The 22311-nt window shown below is 45.6% G+C and overlaps 1 protein-coding gene across 1 annotated transcript in view; it reads right to left on the minus strand.

Annotated features, from left to right (window-relative positions):
- Positions 1 to 11008: 11008 nt before the first annotated feature.
- Positions 11009 to 22311, minus strand: part of LOC132575596 (zinc finger protein 318-like) — a 47398-nt gene continuing 36095 nt past the window's right edge. Inside the window, exon 9 of the mRNA XM_060244385.1 lies at positions 11009 to 12644. Within this exon, the coding sequence (XP_060100368.1) occupies positions 11904 to 12644 (741 nt within the window). The 3' untranslated portion in view covers positions 11009 to 11903. The remainder of the gene's footprint in view (positions 12645 to 22311) is intronic.

A 22311-nucleotide genomic window follows, 5' to 3' on the forward strand; every position in this document is an offset into this window, starting at 1 on the left:
ACTACTGAATGCATATAGCAAAAATACAGAAAGACACTAATAAACAATTCAACCCATACTAGTGCAATGCCACTCAGTGACAAAACGTCTTTCAAAGAATCCCAAAGAAAACTGGAAGACAGGAAAGCTCTCTCCAAAACATTGGACTCTGGAAGACTGAAATTGTACTCTCAAACAATGGCAAGGTCCCTTGCCAAAGGCTTTTTCCATTCCATGCAAATTAATATTGAAGAAGTCCAAAAATTGAAAAAGGCACTTATTTTTATGTTGAAACCATTGTTGGGCATTGAGAGTACAATTTCAGTCTTCCAGAGTCTGTCATTTGGAGAGAGCTTTCCCGTCTTTCACCTGCCTTCACAGCCCTTCACATGCTTATACAGCACTTATGAACTTTTGCAGCACAGTCCATCACAGAAGCCTTTTCGGGAAAAATCAGGGAGTGCCAACAGCAATTAAGTCACACCAGGCTTCAAGACAAAACCCTCTTTTCTTGTTTTCTTTTACATGATATGCAATCACTGACCATTAGCACAATTCAAGTGTTAAGTGCCCTGTGACAGTCTGGAACCTCCAATTCCTGTCTTCCTATTGTCCCCAAAGATTCCACTGAATATATGACTCAGTTTCATATGTCCCAATTTTGTAATTCTGAATTATAATTCCATCAAGAATTTCCGTTGTCTTTCTCTGGTGTCATTTAGTTAGTTCTATCGTTTTCTCCTGATAAGTTGCCCACCTCTTAAAAATTATGTATCTTCTGTCATTATGTTTTGTTTCTTCAATGTTACGCTATGGGCAAAAAGAAAAAAAAGATAACTGACCTGGCTTTAGAACGTAATTGAGCCTAGATACCAACAGAACTGTACCAGGCTCCCAGTGCACACGGATTCCCTACTCCTTCCATCACAGCACATGTAACCTTTGCTCTCCCTCTTGATCTATCCCCCATCCCTTATTTGCCAAACCACATATAGACCTTTACCTCAAAGATGGTATCTGAAGAAGTGTGCATGCACATGTTCATTCGAGAGGCTTACTCATTCTGGGCTCTTCTGTCCCCAAAGATCATTGGCATTGAATGTGTCGGCATGGTATGTGATGTTGGAGAGTTTGGCTATCTGGCTGATGTACCGGCTGCCCAAAGCACCAGCCAGTGTCTTACCATCCCCTGTGGAGGCCATAGCGGGCTGAGTGCTGGAACACCCAAGGCTTTTGATTTTGGATATTTTCAACGTCCATGCTGATGATGTGGGCTCCAGACAGGCGGCGGACCTGGTGTCATCCATGGCGGCACTGGGGTCTCTCAAAATATAACAACCACTCTCCAGGCTGGAGACATTCTGGATCTGATCTTTGCGACAGGGGTGACAGTGGATCGTATTACCGCTGATGTGGTGCCATGGTCAGACCACCATGCCCTGAAAGCCCGTATGAACATTCCACTTCAATCCTGTTTGGATGGCGAGCGTATTTTAGTTCACCCACAGAGTCAGATAGACCTATGTGGCTTCAGATGGCTCTGCAGGACCCTTGGCCCTCTGCCGATTCTCTAGATGAGCTAGTGGAGATCTGGCATAACAGGCTCACCACAGCCATCGATGAGATCGCTCCCAGGTGCCCTGTGCGCCGCCATTCAAAGCTGGCGCCCTTGCATACTCCAGAGCTATGGCTTATGAAATGGAGGCTCAGACGGCTAGAGGGGCAGTGGCAGCGTGCCCATGACAAAATGACAACAACAGCTTATAGGTCGTTTTTGAGAACCTATGAGGTGGCAGTCAAGGCTGCTAAGAAAGTCTATATTACAACCATGATTGTTTATGTGAACTCGTGCCCAGCACAATTGTTTAGTTCAATTCAGTCCTTAACTACCCTGTCACAGGGTAAACCAAACGCTAGGGAATTGGATATCGGCTGTGAGGCTTTTGCGAGCTTTTTCGCAGATAGTCTTGACGCTCCGCCACGACCTCCCTGCCACAATTGAGACAGAGTAAATTAACTCGAGGCTCCATACACGTCTTCTAGTCAGGTTTTTAATTACTTCACTCCATTTAGCCTGGAGGAAGTTGCCAGAACGCTCTCCACTGTACACTCAAGTCTGGACCCTTGTCCATCTTGGCTAATTAAAACTGGCTGAGAAGAGTTTCGGGTTCCTCTGAGAGAAAATGTCAACAAGTTCCTACTTGAAGGAACCTCCCCCCAGCCTCTTAAGGAGGCAGTGGTCCACCCCCTTCTAAAGAAACCTTCACTTGACCCGGCCAACGGCCATATCAGCAAACTATCAGCTGGTGTCAAATTTGCCTTTTTAAGGCAAGATCATTGAAAGGGTGGTAGCAGTGCAGCTACAAAACTTTCTGGATGATGCTTCAATGCTCAATCCTTTTCTATCCAGCTTTTGTCCGGGTCATAAGATGGAGGTGGTTTTGGTTGCCCTTACAGATGACCTCCAGAGGCATCTGGATAGAGGAGGTTCAGCAGTACTGTTGCTATTGGACCTGTCGACTGCATTCAGGATCCAGGAGTTGGCCCTTCAATGACTCTCCTTTTTTCTCCAGGGTCAGGGAAGAGGGTGGCGATAGGGGAGGAAGTATCCTGGAGGCACCCACTTACATGTGGTGTGCCACAGGTGGCAGTCTCTCCATGTTGTTTAACATCTACATGCACCCCCTTGCTCAGATTGTTCAGAGGTTTAGGCTGGGATGCCATCAGTATGCAGATGACACCCAGCCGTATCTGTTGATGGCTGGCCAGTCTGACTCCACCCTGGAAGATCTGTCCACGGTATTACAAGCCATGGTTAGATGGCTCAGGCTGTCAACTAAAATTGAATCTGACAAAGATGGAGGTCCTGTGTCTAAGTCGTCATGGTCCGGGACTGGAGGTCTCTCTACCAACCTTTAATGGAGCACCACTTATGCTGGCGCCAAAGGTTAAAAGCCTATGGGTGCTCCTGGATCCCTCTCTAACAATGGATGTCCAGGTAGCAGCCACTGTAAAATCAGCCTTCTGTCACCTTCAGCTGATAAGAGTCGGTTCCCTTTCTCAAACACGACGACTTGGCGACAGTGATCCATGCTGCAGTCACCTCAAGACTGGATTACTGTAATACCCTCTACATGGGGCTACCCTTGTCCCAAACCTGGAAGCTTCAACTAATGTAGAATGCTGCGGCCAGGTTGATAACAGGGCTTCCTTTATGGGAGCATATTCAACCTGTGCTGAAAGCGCTGCACTGGTTACCTATTGCTTTCCAGATTCGCTTCAAGATTATCATCTTTAAAGCCCTATATGGCCAGGGACCTGCATACCTTCGGAACCACCTTTCCCTGCATATTTCTCAGAGAGTACTTCAGTCAGGGTCGCAAAACCTGTTTTCAATCCCCGGCCTCAAAGAGGCCAGGCTCAAGGTGATCAGAGCCAGGGCCTTTTCTGTTGTAGTTCCGTGCTGGTGGAATGAGCTTCCAGAGGAGGTTAGGGCCCTGCAAGAGCTTGCACAGTTCCGCAGGGCCTGCAAAACAATGCTCTTCTGCCAGGCATTTGCTTCCTAAGATCAATGACAACAGACACTAAACCATCTGGCCCCCATAACAACAGAACAATCTGGCCCACTTCAAATGTTCTGATGGGTAAACTGAAGACTGTGGACTAGATTCTAGGATAGTTAGGTGAAAAGAGAACGGAAGATTTGGTCACTTACCGTGAAGCTTCCTTCTCGGTGGACTGGCAGTGGGTCGGTCCGACTACTGGGTATAGGCTCCTCCTCCTCTTCACAGGGTCGGGTCTTCTAAATGATCCGAAGGGGGGGAGTGGCCTATACCTCCCTGCTCCCGCCAGGTGTATCCAAGCCGCATCCCCCTAGGAATAAAAGATTTCCACAACCTCCCCATTCACATACAGAGGCAGATGAACGAGGAAAATCGTTCATTATGCTTCAAACACCCCTAAATAGGAGATTGAAACAAAACATTGCCAATACAGAAAAGCAACATCACTCGGGAGAGGAACAGACGAGGCTCCAAGATCCACCTCCAAAACCCAGGAAGCCGCTCAACCTCGGACGGGTGGGCCGGACCGACCCACTGCCAGTCCACTGAGAAGGAAGCTTCACGGTAAGTGACCAAATCTTCCGTTCTCCGGTGGTCTGGACAGTGGGTCGGTCCGACTACTGGGACGTAACAAAGCTGACATCTCCGGGCGGGACCGGCTTCCCTGTTTAGAGTGCATGCTGCAGCACACGCCTCCCAAAGGCCGCCTCCGCTGAAGCCCATTTATCCACCTTATAGTGTCTGGTAAAGGTATGTACCGATCTCCAAGTCGCTGCCTTACACACAGCTTCTAATGATGGGAAGGACCGATACACAGCTGATGTTGCCGCACCCCTCAGAGAATGAGCTGTGATCCCCTCTGGAGGGTTCTGACCTTGGGCCTTGTAGGCCAGACCAATACATTCCCGCAGCCACCTGCTAAGGGAAGAAGTGGAAACCTGCTGTCCCTGTGATTTTTTACTGAACGAAACAAACAGGGAATCAGACTTTCTCCACTCTTTGGTACGCTCAATATAAAAACTAAGCGCCCTCCTAACGTCTAGGCAGTGTAACTCCCTTTCCTTAGATGACTGAGGATTGGGACAGAAGTTTGGAAGAACCAATTCTTGGGACCTATGAAAAACGGAATTGACTTTAGGAATAAAGGATGGGTCTGGTCTCAGAACCACCTTTTCATTATGGAAAACACAAAGTTCCTTATCAACCGACAATGCCCTTAACTCAGACACTCTTCGTGCCGTGATGCTTACTAAAAAAAGAGTTTTAAGGGTTAATTCCTTGATCCTGCAGGAAGCCAGCGGTTCAAAGGAACGCCCACACAAGACCTGTAGGACTACATTCAACCTCCATGAGGAAAATCTGTGTACCTGTGGAGGTTTAAGAAGAGTAACACCCCTCAGAAACCTTTTGACATGCGGATGCGCTGACAGGGTCTTACGTCCCCGCACCCCTTGTATAGCCGAAATAGCCGCCACCTGCCTTCGCAACGTGCTGGTGGAAAGCCCCTTGTCTGCCCCTTCCTGCAAAAACCCGAGGATACCTTTAACTGTAACCGACATCGGGTCCCACCCTCGTTGGGTCGACCATGAAGAAAAGACCTTCCAGGTGGTATTATATACCCTATTCGTGGAACATTTGCGTGATGCCAACAGTGTCCACCACCCTCTTGTTGTAACCTAGTCCCTCGAGCTGCAACCGCTCAACCTCCAGGCTGTTAACTGCAACAGGTCTGGTTGAGGGTGAAACATGCCGCCCTGAGACAGAAGGTCGTCCCTCTTCGGCAGACGCCAAGGAGGCTGGACCGACAACCTTAGAAGCTCCTGGAACCACGATCGTCTCGGCCAGAAGGGAGCCACTACTACCATCTCCGCTCGTGAGTCTACCACCCTCTGAATCACCCTGGGCAAAAGAGGAAGGGGTGGGAAGGCATACAGGAGTCCCACTGGCCACTCGGCGCTGAGAGCATCGGTGTTTTCTGCTCTTGTGTCTCTGTTTTTGGTAAAGAACCTGTCCACCTGACGATTTTCTGCCGTGGCAAACAAGTCCACCGTCACCGGTCCGTATCTGTCCACTATCAGACGGAATGTGTCTCTGTGCAACATCCATTCCGTCTGATCCAGCCAGCGTCTGCTGAGCCAGTCCGCCAAAAGATTGTCCTTTCCAGGAATATGTACTGCCTTGATCGATAGGAGATTGTTCTCCGCCCATTCGAAGAGAATTTTTGCCTCGGCATGGAGAGATTTCACCTTGGTCCCTCCCTGCCGATTCATGTACGCCTTGGCTGTTGAGTTGTCCGTTTTCACCAGGACATGGCAACCATTCAGGACAGCCTGCAAACCCTGCAATCCTAGCCGAATCGCTCTGAGTTCCAGGAAGTTGATACTCCGTTTCGATTCGTGGGGCTCCCATTGACCCTGGATCATTTGATCCTGTGAGTGGGCCCCCCAACCCCATAGACTGGCGTCTGTGGTCATACAGACCCTCAGGGGCTCGCGTAGAGGATGACCTGAACTGAAAAGATGCGGGTCCATCCACCACTGTAACTGGGATTTCACTTTTGGTGTTAATGTCACTAACTTGGGGATTTTGTTCCCTATAACGTCCTGAAACGGTAGGAGGAAAAACTGCAGGGGGCGAGTGTGGAACCTGGTCCAGGAGAGTAGGTCCTGAAAAGAGACCATCATCCCTAGCAGCTGTGCTAACACCATAACCGACACCCTGCTCTGCTGTAGAATCCCCCGTAAGAGGAGACAGAACTTCTCCCGTCTTTCCAGGGTTACAAATACTCTGTCCACAGCTGTATCTATCTCCACTCCCAGATGCCCTAGCCTCTGAGAGGGAAGAAGATTGCTCTTCTCCAGATTCACCACAAATCCGTGACTGCGCAACATGGTCACTGTCCGGTGAATGTCTTCCTGGCATTGTTGGAATGACCCCCCCTTCACCAGAATGTCGTCCAGGTAAGGAAACAGGGCCACGCCCTGTAATCTCAGCTCCGCCACCAGGGTCACCAGGATCTTTGTAAAGACCCGGGGCGAAGATTTCAGGCCGAACGGTAATGCCCGATATTGAAAATGTTTCCCCCCCATAGGAGAAACGTAGGAACTTCCTGTGTGATTCCCGAATGGGCACATGTAAGTAGGCCTCTGATAGATCTAAAGAGGCCAGAAAATCCTGAGGCTGAATGGCTAGCAACACTGACCGAAGGGTCTCCATTTTGAAGTGCTTTGTTGGAACAAACTTGTTGAGCCACTTCAGATCCAGGATGGTTCTGAACTCCCCGTTCTTTTTTGGAACTAAAAATATTATGGAGTAAACTCCTAAACCCTGTTGGGATATTGGAACGGGTTCCACTGCTCCTATATCCACCAGATGTTGAATGGCCACCAGCATAGCTTTGTGAGCCACCAAATCTCTTTTCCGTGGAACCCAACGAAAGTGGTTGGGAGGGGGGGAATGGAACTCTATGGCATAGCCATGTTCCACTACCTCTAGAACCCATTTGTCCTGAATAGATTGGTTCCAGATGTCTGCGAATGAGGAGAGGCGACCCCCTATTCTCCCTGTTGTCTGGTGAAGGGTGTAGTCATTGAGATCCCCCTTTTTTGGAAGAGGGTTTGGAACTCTGGTCTGACTTTCCAGAGTAATAGGGTTTGGAATCACGCCCTTTCTGTTGCCACTTTCCTCTGAAGGAACGAAAGGGGCCTGATCTGGGCTGCTTCTTGGAGTCCCGAAAGGAAGGAAAGGGCTTTCTCTGTTTTGTTTCTTTACCCTTAGAGGGTAGGACTTTCTTTTTATCCTTGTTTTCGATAAGGTACCTATCTAGGCCCTCTCCAAACAACAAGGTTCCTTTAAAAGGTACTGCTGCAACCCTAGCCTGGGCTGCAGTATCAACCTCCCAATTCCGCAGCCAAATGTTGCGTCTAGCTGCCACGCCACAAGCCATGGCTCTGGCCGCTAGTTGCATGATGTCCAAAGAACTGTCTACCACAAAGGCAACAGATAGGGCAATCTTTTTAAGCTCATCCTTGAATTCCTTGGGAGCTCCACTATCGGCTGCTGCTAAGTTGTTGGACCACGTGCACATTGCTCTAGCGAACAATGATGATGTTGTGGCCGCTTTAATAGCCCATGATGTCGCCTCAAACTCTTTGCGTAAAGCCTGCTCAATCCTCCTATCACATGGATCCCTGGGTAAACCATCTGCATCCATGGGTAGGACCGAGTTGGAGATTAGACTAGTCACAGGATCATCCACCGTTGGCAATTTTAGCCTCTTAGTGGCCTGTGGAATAAGGGAATATAGTTTAGAGATGACCTGTTGGTTGGCCTTAGGTTTAGCCGGTCGTTCCCACTCCACCTTTACCAGAACAAAAAAGGCCGCCGGCAAAGGAACCCCAGTCTGAGCACTGCTCAGCTTTGGCATCATTTCCCCTGAACCTGTAGGAAGGTCAGGGTCCAACTCCTCATCCTCTTTAGGTGTGGCCACAAAGTTAAGGGTTCTCAAAACCTTAGGGAGCAATTTGGAGTAGTATTCAAAGGGGAAAAGTCTAGACTGCACAGTGTCAGGTTTTTCTCCTCCTCATCAGATAGTTCACCTTCCTCTTTATCAGACTGTAAATCAGAGTCCTCCGACTCTTCAGCCGCACTCAGGAGAGGGGAATCCAGACCCGGGTGGACCTTGCTCTTAGATCGCCCCAGAGTATCACTAGGACTGGGGTCTCTGCCCCTTTTTCTTCCCTCTTGCCTCTTTTGCCTCGTCAGAGGAGAAGGGGAGTCCTGTCGCTGAAAGAGGTCCTGCCCCAACTCTTTTAACATTTCCCTTTTAAGCTACTGCAGTAGGTTGGTCTTGGCATCCTCCCCTGAAAGGTCGGGATTCTGAGCCTCTTGTTGAGGTGTCAGGGTTCCTGATAGTAGAGGCAAGTCTAACTCGCTCGGGGAGTTGCTTTGGGAATTGGCCGCCATTTTGATGCACCACAGATCCCTATAAGGGAAGTGAGAGGAGAACACTAGCAAAAAAGAGCGGGAAAACTCTCAAAATGGAGGGTAGCAGTTTAAAATGCGCCCTCTAACTGAGTTAGCAGCACCTTACCAGCCCAAACCTTAGAGGTGCTCTTAACCAGGCTCCCCCGTCTGTCCAAGCATAAAAGCTAGTCAGTTCAGGGTCCCAGCCTGCGATCAGCGCGCCAGAGCAAAGGACCCCTTTCCCAGGCTCTAAATCGCCCGCGCAGGTCCTCCCCGCCGCGGGACGACTTACCGCTGCCGCAAAAACGCTGGCTTTTTTCTCTCCGCTCCGTTCCACTCGCGCCTGGGTGGAAACGGAGCTTCAAAGGGCCTCCTGGCCTCCGATGTACTCCACACTGCCGCAGGGTCTACTCTTGAGTAGCCCTGCGCGATCGTTCTCCTTCTGGGTTTGTTGGGGCTAACCCCTACTCTCCCAGCCTGCAGCGTCTTTTAAAAGACAGAGAATTTTTCTTTTTCGGATCTTCTGCGCTTCTTCAGGAGCGCTCACGAAGAACCCGTCCTGCTCATGCAGGGCCGGGAAAAAAACTGGCGGGAGCTGGGAGGTATAGGCCACTCCCCCCCTTCGGATCATTTAGAAGACCCGACCCTGTGAAGAGGAGGAGGAGCCTATACCCAGTAGTCGGACCGACCCACTGTCCAGACCACCGGAGAACTGGCTGAAGATTCACACTCAAAGAATAGTTGTCAATGGCATTTCATTTTAGTTGAAGTAGGTGTCCAATGGGGTGGTTTCAGGACCGGTACTTTTCAATATTTTTATCAATGGTCTGGATGAGGGAGTGAAGGGACTAATTAAATCTGCAGATAACACCAAATTGGTAAGAGAAGCAAACACACTAGAAGATATAGAATTCAATGACATCTGAGCAGACTGGAAGAGTGGGAGGATGTGAACAAGATGCAATTTGAGATGATGATGCTATTGGATTTATATCTCATCCTATACTCTGAACCTCAGAGTGGTCACAATCTCCTTTACTTCCCCTCCCTCCCACAACAGACACCCTGTGAGATAGATGGGCTGAGAGAGCTCTTACAGCAGCTGCCCCTTAAAGGACAACTCCTAAGAGAACTATGGCTGATCCAAGGCCATTTCAGCAGCTGTAAGTAGCGGAGTGGGGAATCAAATCCAGTTCCCCCAGATAAGAGTCCGCACACTTAATCACTACACCAAACTGGCTCTCATTTAACAAGGATAAGTGCCGAGTTCTACATCTGGGTAACAAAAATGAAGAACATGCATACAAGATGGGGGATACACTTCTGGGTAGCAGAGTGCATGAACAAGATCTTCGAGTATGGGTGGACCATAAGTTAAATATGAGCAGCCAGTGTGATATGGCAACAAAAAAGGCTAATGCCTCCTTGGGGTGTATCAACAGAGGCATAACATCCAAATCACAAGATGTCATAGTCCTGCTGTACACATCTGCAGGTCACATCTGGAGTGCTGTGCAGTTCTGGAGGCCTCACTTCCAAAAGGATGTGGAAAGAATACAGTGAGTGCCGAGGAGAGAAAAGAGGTACAGTCAGAGTTGTTCAACAGTGGAATCAACTATCCAGGAAGGTGGTGAGTTCCCCCTCACTGGCAGACTTTGAGCAGCAGCCAGAGATGCAGCTTGGCTCAAAAAACACCCAGGAGAAACAAGACCAACCCATAGGACTGAACAGTTTTGTAGGTGGTTCCATGGACCTAGGGGCTTGAAATTCTAATGGTCTGTCTCTTGGAATTGGACTTATGAACTTTCCCCCTCAAATTGGGAATTTGGAACATGAGAAACAATTTCTATACTGACTGTTATATTAAAGTGGACTATGTTAAATATATGTGATTTGAAAACTTTTATTTATGTTGTATAGGGAGAATCAATTGCACAATTTAATGCATGATCCTAATTTATTTAAGAGCTGCATTCATTATTGTCACAGTTCTTTGTTATAACTTGGATGTACTATCTGTGATTCTCTTTGGTAATTGCTGCTTAAAGACTGTCAATGAGAAAAAGCTCACCACCTCCCTTGGGTGCTGATTCCACTGTTGAAGAACTCTTACTGTAAATGCAGCTGGTACCTTCCCACCTTTTTAAAGAGAATGTGTGAAATGCAGCATTTTATTATAGATATTTGCATTAGATTTTCTTCTTCATATACTTCTATCGTTTCTTTCCCCCTTAACTTCCTTGCTTTAAGAATCTTTTTAAATTTGTATATGGAGAATGCACTTTTTAGTTTGCAATCAAACTGTTTTCTGGCTTATTCTTTATTGGGGGGATGAAAACTGAAAAGTTACAAGGGTCTTAATATTAGATTTTAAAAACCTGTTTTATAGCTCCTGCTGAAGGGTCCTGTTTTTATAGAAACATGTTGGGCTTAGTCCTTGTGGAGCACCTTTGAGGTTCTGCTTCTAGTTTTGTTTTCCATTCGGTTGGTGGCACTACAAGTTTTTCTTTTTTGCTGGTGACTTCCAGGTTTATTTCCCTCTGTGTACTGACAGAACTTTTTCTTTTTCCAAGGATCATTTGGATAACCTGTTAGAACAACATTCTATATTTTATGCTCACATAACAAACTCTTGTAAAATTACAACAAAGGGTTACATAGATCTACATTTTTGGAATAGTACTATATAAAAGGAAAATATTCAAAGACCTCCACATGTTTAAAGATAATAATGAATTTATCTTATCAATGGCGCGCTATCCTGTATGATATTAACAGCTGATACAGGATTTGGAAGTTAATGGTACAAGAACCAAGCACTGTAATAGTTTGGGTAGTAGAGATTGAGGTTAAGAAAGAGAAACAGGTGAATATGGTAGGGTAAGGAACTGTAACAACAATGTAGGGAAGTGAACCAAACCTCAAAAAGTGTCAAAGGGCATTATAGAGAAAAAATTATACAAGAAAAAAAGAACAAAAATATGAATATTTCTTTTGTTCGCGACATTCTTCAGACTGCACAGAGCAGATTACTTCTGTTAGCAAGAATAGGGAAGTGAAGTTATTTTTATGGTGTGTCCTCTTTTTTAGCAAGAGTTTGGGAACATACACTTGAGGTATTTTACTCAGAGACCTGAAGAGATACTCAAAATCTGAACAATCGCAGAAGGAAAAAAAAAGGAGTCTAGTGGTTAATCTTTCAGACACATTTTTAAGTGCAAAAGAACTAGCAGTTTGCAATAAGGATATATTGTATACCGATACCTTGAAATGAAGATGTACAAACACACAAGGATTTATCAGACTACTCAAATTAAAATATCTTTTAAGGATAAGGGGGACTTCTAAGTCTGTCAGCTCATTTAAATTTCACTCTTCTTTTGTTTCTTATCTTTCCTAGAAGTTCTGTTTCCTCTCCTCTGTAGCCCTATGGAGGGTGAACAATAAACTGTCTGAAAATGGAGGAATGTGCATATTGTAGGAAAGCCCTGAACTAGGGAGTGGAAATAGAGACAGTGGTGGCGTTGGTGGCAATGTAAACTGAGGACAATGCAGACTGTCAAAACTCTTAAACTGTTGTTGCATGTTTGCTACTCTTGCAGTCTTCCGTTCCTTTGTCCTCATCCCAAGGTTATGCGTCTTTATCACCATGATTTTCTGCTTTGAATCTGGACTTCCAGACTGGGACTTGCTTTCTCTACATTTGCCCTCTTCAACACTTTCAGCCTTCGGAGCAGACACATCTTGCTCTCGACTTTGATTATCTGTCTCAGTTTTCCTCAAGTTGCACTTTTCAGATGATGACTGGCTTGGCTCCTTTTGGGATTCCTCTGCTTCGCCTTCCTCCTTCTCAACCTGTATGTTATCTTTCTTCAGCGTAAGTCTAATTGTTAATTTTTGGCCATAAGAACCTTCTTTCCCTTTACTATCATTTTCATCAACCTCTTCCCCCAGTTCTTTGGTAATCTCCAATTCTTCTTTCCTTGCCATTTTTGTACTCCCTTCATCTTTAGCTTCTTTCTGCTCTTCACACTGTTTCTGTTCCTGGCCACATTCTGTTTCTTGATTTAGAGTCAGTTCTGCTTGATGGTCCAAGTTCCTCTTCTCTTTGCAGAATGGATTCTTATTCAAACACTCCTATGAAAAGAAAGAAACCCCAGCACTATTAAGCAGTATAGACCAAAGCCTTGGAATCAGCAAATCCACAAACAGAAGGAGAACATTTCTCCAATCACTTCTCAACACACACAGCAGTTCACACCATTTCAGAGAGCATTTTGGGCTACAGCAGAATTCCTCACTCCACCCCCCCACCCCCACCCCAGAAATCCCTTCTGTCAGTGGAAACGGCTACTGGACCATGCCTACATTAGGGAAGAGTTGTAGCTCAGTATCCTTCCCCACTTAATTGTACTTGCTATGAAACAGAAGAGGAATTAATAGATACCTCCAGGACTTTTTTGTAGCAGGAACTCCTTTGCATATTAAGCCACACATCCCTGATGTAGCCAATCCTCCAAGAGCTTACAGGGCTCTTAATATAGGACCTACTATAAGCTCCAGGAGGATTAGCTACATCAGGGATGTGTGGCCTAATATGCAACAAAGTTCCTGCTAAAAAAAGCCCACACACTCTTATAGGTATTTCAGATCTGAAGAACTAGAAACTCTCTGAACTTCTACCAATATAAAATACATTGTTTAAGATAAAATTTCATTCCAGCGCAACACAGAACCCCCCAGCATAATAAAAAAAATACTGCATAATTAAAATGTTATGTCTCATGGCAGAAGATCAAGAAAATAACTTCAAAAGAGATCGTAAAAGACTATAATTTGCATCTAAGAATGGCTTTGCAACTAATAGGATACTAATGTGATATTTCCAATTTACTGGGTGCAACACACATAGCCAATAAATGAAAGAAAATGAATGGCTGGATGTCCAAGAATGATTGGAGAGTTTGGAATAGTTTGTACATGGTATTAACAGACTGGTTACATCTGGAAAGAGGGCGGCAAGAATTTATAAATTTAAAAATGTTTATTGAGAGTTGGGGAAAAAACAGAGTTGCACTTACCTGTAACTGCTGTTCATCAATGGGACTGCACCTGTGCAGGCTGGCCACAGACATTCTCTTTCTATCTAAAAAACTCCAAAGAGGGGGCACCCCACCCCTTTCGGAATCAGTGTATGCCTGGGATTCCTGCCCAATGCACCACACACTCTGAGGGCAGGCGCCCCCTTTGCTTAGTTCCTGCTAAGCCACTGTGAGCCCCATTTTCCATGGCACAATAGGCCCTGTGAGAACAGGAGGGAGGGAATGTTTGTCTGCACAGGAAATATTGATGAACAACAGTTATAGGTAAATACAACTCTGTTTTCATCTTCTGTCTTCTTGCGCAGCCTCACATTGGGACCATTAGCAAGCTACTCACCAGAGGAGGTGGGGTGAGTCTCTCATTGAAACATAGTCTGTAGAATTGCCTAACCCACATTTTCTGGCCTGGAGATCCAAACCGTATTGTTTCACAAATGTGTCCTCCGTTGACCAAGTTGCCACCTTGCAGATGTCCAGCAGGGGGCCTCGTAGATAAAAACAGATAACCCCTGCGCTCAAGTGGAATGTGCTTTCACATTGAGTGAACACAGTTCTCCAGATGCAATGTAGCAGAAACAAATAGCAGCAACCACCCATATGAACATGGACTGCACTGAAGCAGTATTCCCTTTTTGGGGCTCCAATAACGAATAAATAGTGTTTTGTCTTTATTAAATGACTTGATTCTATTTATGTAGTAAAGGACGGCCCTCCTAACATCCGGAGTATGCAGGACCCTTTCTGCTTCTGAACTTCAAGCAGGAAAAAAAAAATACCAGTAGAGCAATTTCTTGCACTAGGTAAACATGGAGACTACTTTAGGCTGGAAGTCTAAACTCAGGTGTAATACCACACGCTTACTAAACACCACTAAAACTTAAGAAAAGGTGGATCTACCCTCAGGGCTTCCAGTTCTGACTCTTCTGGTTGGTGATGGCCACTAAAGAATGCTACCATTCTTGAAAGTAAAGCTAAAGAGAGAAGGAAGCTAAAGGTTCGAAGTGTACTTTATCAGCCTAGCCAATACTAACAGCAGTGACTACTGAGAAATAATACAGGGTATAGGGGGAAAGACATTGGTTAGAACCTTTAAAAACATTGAGCCGACTTATGGTCAAGAGCAGTACTTCCCTGTCCCTTCTTGTGGAAAGCGGCAATGGCCGCTAGCTGGGTCTTCACTGAAGATACCACTAAATGAGCTTGTGCTGAAAATACCACTAAATGACAACAGATATTCCAACACTGATGCTAATGGTCAGGTAAAAGGGCATTTGCCTTTAGCAAACACCCAGGACTCAAAACAAGCCCATTTTCTGTCATAAGAATATCTTGTTGAGAGTTTACAGGCCTGAAGCAAGATATCTCTTACTCTTTGGGACAAGGAGTGCTCTACTGATGAATCCTCCATGCCATCAAGTGTAGCACTAGACCATGGGTCAATAGGTCTCAGGTGGGAGGGAACAGTATGCTATCTGTGTCTGCTAAGCAAAACAGCTCCAAAACCCAGATCTGGTGGAGCCAGAAGGGAGCTATTAGGATGCCATCCATCTGATCTGCCACTATCTTCCCTATGACTTTGCTTTGGAGAGGAGAAGGAAGGAAATTCATAAAAGAGGGTATCCAACTAAGGGATCTAGAATGCATCTCCCAAGGAAGTTTGGATGCTGCTCGCTAGGGAGCAGAAGACTGGTGCTTTCTTGGACTCTGCATAGCAAGCATGTCCACCTGAGGCTATCACCATGTGTTAAAAATTGCTTTGATGTATCTGTACTGGATAGACCATTTGTAATTGGTCTGATAGACCCTGCTCAGCCTCTCTGCTTCTGTATCTGAGGACCCTGCTATATGGATGGCCCTGGGAAGAGCTACAATGTTCATAGCTACTTCCCAAGCCGCTACTGCCTCTAGGGCAAAGCCTCCAGGACCCTGTGCCTCCTTGTTTGTTGAAATAATATAGTTGCTGTATTGTCTGTTTAGATCAACATGCTCCTGCCCCTGAGACTATCTAAAAGGGAAAATCTCACTGCACAAAGTTCCAAGAGATTAATATGGGGAGTAGTCTGTGTGGAAGGCCACCAGCCTTGCACTGAAAAGCCTTCACAGTGAGCACCCCAACACAACAGCAAATGATCTGTGGTTAGGGTGACTTGGGGAACAAGTTACCTGAGAACAAGTTAGTGTCACCTAGCCACCACGGCAGAGACCTAACCACCACCCTAGGTATTGAAAAACACTGTCTTGGTTTGTGTGTGTGCACACGCACGCTTGTTATGGTCATACTTCTTGATGAACCAGATTTGCAGGCTTCATATGTTCAGCCTTGCCAAAGGAACCATTGCAGTAGTTGAGACCATAAATCCTGATAGTCTTTGGATTCCCTGCAGAGGCTGCAAATGATTTCTTATATAACATGACAGCATTATCTGAATGCTCTTAGTCCTGCCTATAGGCAAGAAGGTTCTAGCTGTGATAGCATCAAAGGAAGCATCAATAAACTGAACTTGCTGAGAGGGTTCAAGGGGAGACATTTCCCAATTTACCATTAGGCCTAATCTACTGCAGGTGGAAACGATGCAGTGAACATGGTTGTACAGCAGGTCACGACTGGGAGCCACAATAAGCCAGTCATCCAAATATGGAAAAACAGCAATCCTGTGTGCAGAGATGCATTACAACTACGTCATACACTCTTGGTACAGTTAGGAAGACTGACTGGGAGGGATGCATACTGGAAAACCTCAGAGCCCTGTCTAAACCATAAATACTTCCTATGGGATTGGAGGGGGATTCTTCTGACAAGGACAACTTACATTAAGATTGCCCTGATCTACTGTTTATTTTGGCATATGTACGCACATTAAAAAAGGAAACTTATTATATTGTTAACGTTTAAACATGTTCTGACATTGGTATGTGAAGATAGATATTACATATTTTGTGTTACTGCTTTTTACTCTTATATTGTCAATGTTAATCTAACTTTTGCATTCCTGTATTTTAAAAGAAAATAATAAAAAGATCTTAATGAAGCTCAAAAAAACCACACACACACAAAACAGGAAGAAGTCAGGAAAGAGATGCATCTGGGATAAACGGTACTAAAAAGAAAATATTTAGGCATATTTTGAAATGGGTTTTTTTAATGATTAGATTTCTCTGTTCTTATCAGGGATTTTATTTTCTTTCAAAAAGAGCCTGATTAGGAATTACAACACTTGCATTGGATTTTATTGTTTTAGGACTGGAAGTAGATGGCTGAGTATTTTAAAATACATGCATGGTTCCATATATACCAGTTCAACTGGTCTCCTTCTCTTCCTTCCCACCTCACTGGTTACCTTGCTTCTCATTAACTCTCCCCTTTTCTTTTTAAACTATCTTATTATCAGTAGCACTGAGTGGATTTTACTCAGTCTGAAATCAACATATTATTTCACTTGGGGTGATCCCTCTTTCCAATTCTAACAAATGGGAGGGGAAAGAAACCTAACAGCACAGCTTGCAATATTTATTAGTGGAAGGGAACAAAAGTTCAGTAGAACCTTAATGACTAACAAAATATGTGGCAGGTAGGGATGACAATCCCCAGGTGGGAGAGAGGATCCCCAATTTCAGGGGCTCCTGCCCATCACTGGCCAGCTGGTTGGTGAGGGGACAGCACCCACCAATGGCCACCTCTTTTCTTCCCCTCCTACCAGACTTAAAGGGCCCCCCTGCTGACTGGTGGGAGCATGTGGCCCGCCAATCAGCTGGAGAACCATTTAAATCAGACTGTAAGGGACAGAGAGGGACATTTGAGAGAGGGTGTCTGAATTCTAAGCAGCAAATATGCCTCTTGGGTTTCAGGCACATTTTCAATGTGATGATGTCAGTTCTGAGTGATGGCATCATGTTGGGGATGTGCCCACCACCTCCAGGAATGCCTCCCAAAGTCCCCCACTGGGAAGGAGGCAGAACCTGGCAACCCTAGTGGCAGGGCATTTACTTTTGGTGTAGAGCCAGTTTGGTGTAGTGGTTAAGTGTGCGGACTCTTATCTGGGAGAACCGGGTTTGATTCCCCACTCCTCCACTTGCACCTGCTGAGATGGCCTTGGGTCAGCCATAGCTCTGGCAGAGGTTGTCCTTGAAAGGGCAGCTGCTGTGAGAGTCCTCTCCAGCCCCACCCACCTCACAGGGTGTCTGTTGTGGGGGAGGAAGGTAAAGGAGATTGTGAGCAGCTCTGAGACTCTTCGGAGTGGAGGGCGGGATAGAAATCCAATATCTTCTTCTTCTTTCATGAGTCACTGCTCACTTTTTCAGATATAGCTAGAATGTGAGTCCATCTCAACCTTATATCTTGGAATGTGGAGTTATTTCAGATGCCAAAAGTCAACAACAGGCATTGGTAATGAGAGAAGTAACCAAGGTCTCAATTCAGTCCAGGAGGATGCATTTGTCTTGAGCATCATTATCAGTTGCAATTCAGCAGTCTCTTTAATCTTCCTTTGAAATAAGAGAACTGCTGCTCTTAGGTCACTAAGTGAATGTCCTGGAAGGTTAAAATGTCCCTCTACTGGTTTTTGAATGCTGTGGTTTCTAATAGCAGTAGAAAGAGTGCAATAGCACCTTAAAGTCTAACAAAATTTGTGGTCAGGTATGAGCTTTTCTGAGTCACTACTCACTTTTTTGGACTTATTTCCATTTATTATTTGCATCCTCCTGGACCGAATTGAGACCTACGTTTCTTGTCTCATTACCAATGCTGATATCTCCATGCTTACTACCCCTTTGCATATCATACCTAAATCCAATCAAGCCTGCTATTACCATTTGGCATCTGAAATCATCTCTAGAACCTTATGGCACATGTTGCCTGGTCTGACACAGTGACATTTATGTCAGATCCAGCCCTCATAACAAATAGGTTCAGCACCTCTGGTATAGAAAACTCAATATTCTATCATACAGTTGTCCAAAGTGGAAATGTCAATGTCCAAGATTTTTGCTATTCTTAGCATTTGCTCTTGGTAGAGACAGAGGTCCTCACTAGGAGATACTGTGGTCGGGCCACCTACAGTATCATCAGGAGATGGGTCTGAAGCACTCTCAGAACTATGATGAGATGCCACAGGAACCTCTTCTTCAGGCTCGTGGTACAAAGATCAGAATGGGTATCCATGTATCCCCTTCCATTTGGATCATGCCCCTGTAAATTTTGAGAATTATGTCTTGCCCATCTATTTAAAAAGAATAGCAACATATAATAAGAATACTGAGGGGGAGCAGCAGGCTTCCAGACTGCCAGGATAAAAGAGGTCCCAATTCCAAGGGCACCAGTTGTCCCACGGGATATTAGCTTGGTCCTCATAATGGTGAAATTCTTGGTCCGGCATTTCACCATTATGGTGTTTATGTCATACTGTTAGCCATCAGCCACATGCTGTTGAGTAGTTTTGCCGCCTCTGTTTGTAAGACTTTTTATTCTGCTGCTCCTCATTTTGTAATGCTTGTTTTTATGAGAAGGAAAAATGGGAGGAGCCTAAAGAAGCCGGCATGGCTCCATAAACTGCTCTCTTAAAAATTTGAGAAATAAAAAAATTCATTTAGGACAGGGATGGCCAACCGCTCTCCAGATGTTTTTTGCCTACAACTCCCATCAGCCAAAGCCAGCATGGCCAATGGCTGGGGCTGATGGGAGTTGTAGGCAAAAAACATCTGGAGAGCTACCGTTGGCCACCCCTGATTTAGGAAATGGAGGGAGAGTCTTATAACCAAGGATGAATACAAACAAATAACAAATGCTTGTAGAGAAGGAGTATTATAGAGAAGGTGTTCAACACGGCAAAAATAGAACATATGATGAGGGAAGTGAGTTGCAGCCTAGGATCAACATAGGGGTAATACATAAAACATCTAGTTTCTTCAAATGTGTCACGCCTGTGCCTGCTCAAGACTCTCGCAATTGCCCCCTGAGCCCTGGATATGTCCCCCAACCCAGGAGCCAATGGCCCTGCAACCTGCACACCCACCTGGGAGGGAGCTGTCCGGGAAGCAGCCCAGAGCCCCACACTGAGGAGTGTTTGGCTGGGAAGAAACACAACAGGGCTCATGGCCGTGCCGCTCCTCCAAGGTGGTAACAGAAGGAGCCTCCTGACCCTGCGGGCAGTGGATAATGCCCCAACTGCTGGGGGGCGGGTCCAACCCACATGACTGCCAGGAGCCGATGCTGGTATCCTGGCTTATCAAGGAGGGAGAGGCCTAGAAAACTGACAAATGGGGGAGCAGGGCAGGGGATAAAGAAGGTGGCCAACGCAAGGGGGCTGATGAGGAAGAATGGTGGAGCTGGATGCTGGCAAGAGACTAAGAACCAGAGAGAGCACCAAGGCAAGAGGCCAGCCTTAAATCAGAAGACGAAGGTGACAGGGTGACAGTAACCCGGCCTTCCCACCCAGCCTGAGATCTTCTGGCTGCCTTCCGGGGGGGGGGGGGGGAGGTAAGGAGACGTGGCATCACAAAATGAAACTAAGTCCTTGGGGCCAGATGAACTGCACCCAAGGGTACTAAAAAAACTTGTGGGGCTAATTCTGAGCCTCTGGCTATTATTATTGAGAATTCTTAGAGAATTGTTGAGGTGCCAGAAGGCTGAAGGTGGGCAAATGTTGTCCCCTCTTCAAGAATGGGAAAAAGGAGGACCTGGGTAACTACTGACTCGTCAGCTTGATGTCTATATATGGTTTGGATCCTATTGCTGTTGGGTGGATCTGTAACTCATTGACAGATCACGCCTAAAGAGTGCTTGTTAACGGTTCCTCATCCTCTTGGAGAGGAGTGACAAGCGGAGTCCCTCAGGGATTTGTCCTGGAACAGAGGGAATGCTTATTAAATTTGCAGACGATACTAAATTGGAAGGGGTAACAAATACAGCAGAAGACAGAGACAGGATACAAGATGATCTTGATAGCCTGGGAAACTGGCTAAAACAAAATGAATTGTAATGGGGAAAATGTAAAGTTCTGCATTTAGGTAGGAAGAATCCAATGCATAATTATAGGATGGGGAGACCTGTCTTGGCAGTAGTATGCGTGAAAAGGATCTAGGGGTCCTAGTTTACCCTACGCTGAACGTGAGTCAGCAATGCGATGCAGTGGCTAAAAAGGCAAATTCAGTTTTGGGCTGTATCAACAGAAGTATAGTGTCCAGATCACGTGAAGTGATGATATCACTTTACTCTGTTTTGGTTAGACTTCATCTAGAATATTTTGTTCAGTTCTGGGCACCACCATTTAAGAAGGATATAGGCAATCTGAAACATGTCTAGAGGAGGGCAGCAAAGATGATGAGGGGTCTGGAGACCAAGTCCTACAAGGAAAGGTTGATGGAGCTGGGTATGTTTAGCCTGGAGGAGATAATTGTGAGGTGATACGATAATTGTCTTCAAGTACTGGAAGGGTTGTCATACAGAGGATGGTGCAGAATTGCTTTCTATTGCCCCAGAAGGTTGGACCAGAACCAATGGGCTGAAATTAAATCAAAAGAATTTCCAGCTAAACATTAGGAAGTACCTCCTGGCAGTTAGAGCAGTTCCTCAGTGGAACATGCTTCCTCTGTGTGCATAAGACCTAACAGGAGAACAGCCTTTAGGAACTGCTTCACATGTTGGTAGGAATAAGATGGTGCTGTGTGTGTGTGACCTGAACATATACCTGCTTTCCGAAGTGCTGGCTATGACCCAATTCCCAATCCTGGATGGAGGATGTTTAACACATAGTGGACCTGGCCTACTACGGGAGAAAGAAATGCATCCAGCTGTCCAAGCAGAACCTTCTGATGGACACTTGTCCAATGCCAAAAGGGAGTCTAAACTCACATAATAACCCAAGCTTCTTAGTGTAGCCCTTTTAGCCCCCAACCATAAAGCTTAGTGTAGAATAATGGTTCTTGACTCAGGAAGTATGGACAAAGGTGCAACAGGAGGAATTGAATTTACAGGTCCATAAACTTACAATAGGTGATTTGAAAAATTTTCACCTTGGCATTGGCTGGCCTGGAAAACAAATCTAAGAATGGGGTTCCATACTGCTATTTTACTAAATGGAATCTTTCTTTGTGCAGAGGATCTGGGAGTGTCCAAACCATACCTCTCAGGGAACTCCCCTTCTGTGACCATCTCTTTTTTCCCTAAGCCTGCAGGGTCTCAGACAACGACCCTGTATTCCTCCTCTCTGCAGCTTGTGGAGAGCCTAGGCACACTTCCTCCCGGGCCCATAGTCAGGTCCTTTATGAGGCTGCTCCATTAAGCCACACAACTACTGCCAACTCTCTAAAGAGAAAGTGGAATGGGATACAGATATGAGGCTAAGTTAGTAGTCACACAGTCAACTGCAATCAGTAAAAAACAATTTCTTCCTTCAGTATAATTATTTCTTTCATCTCTGAAATCTTGGCCAACAGGTAGTAAAATATGCCTACCAACTGGCTAAACCAGACAGTGCGAACTAGGAGGTATTTACAATTATTCATTACAGAGTCAGGAGGAAGAATGGCTCTTGGAAAGATTAGGAAGTGCCAATTCTTTCTTCTAAAGGGAAACTGCTCCAAGTGAATGAAGAGAGTCCACAGCAAGCAGAATGTTTTGAATGAACAGAGGCCCTTTCCAACCATGATCATTAAGCACAAATGTCAGAAGTCAAGTAGAAGGCCTATTCCCAATACCCTGTCAAGCT

The sequence above is a fragment of the Heteronotia binoei genome, chromosome 1 (genome assembly GCF_032191835.1).
Source record: "Heteronotia binoei isolate CCM8104 ecotype False Entrance Well chromosome 1, APGP_CSIRO_Hbin_v1, whole genome shotgun sequence".
NCBI lineage: Eukaryota > Metazoa > Chordata > Lepidosauria > Squamata > Gekkonidae > Heteronotia > Heteronotia binoei.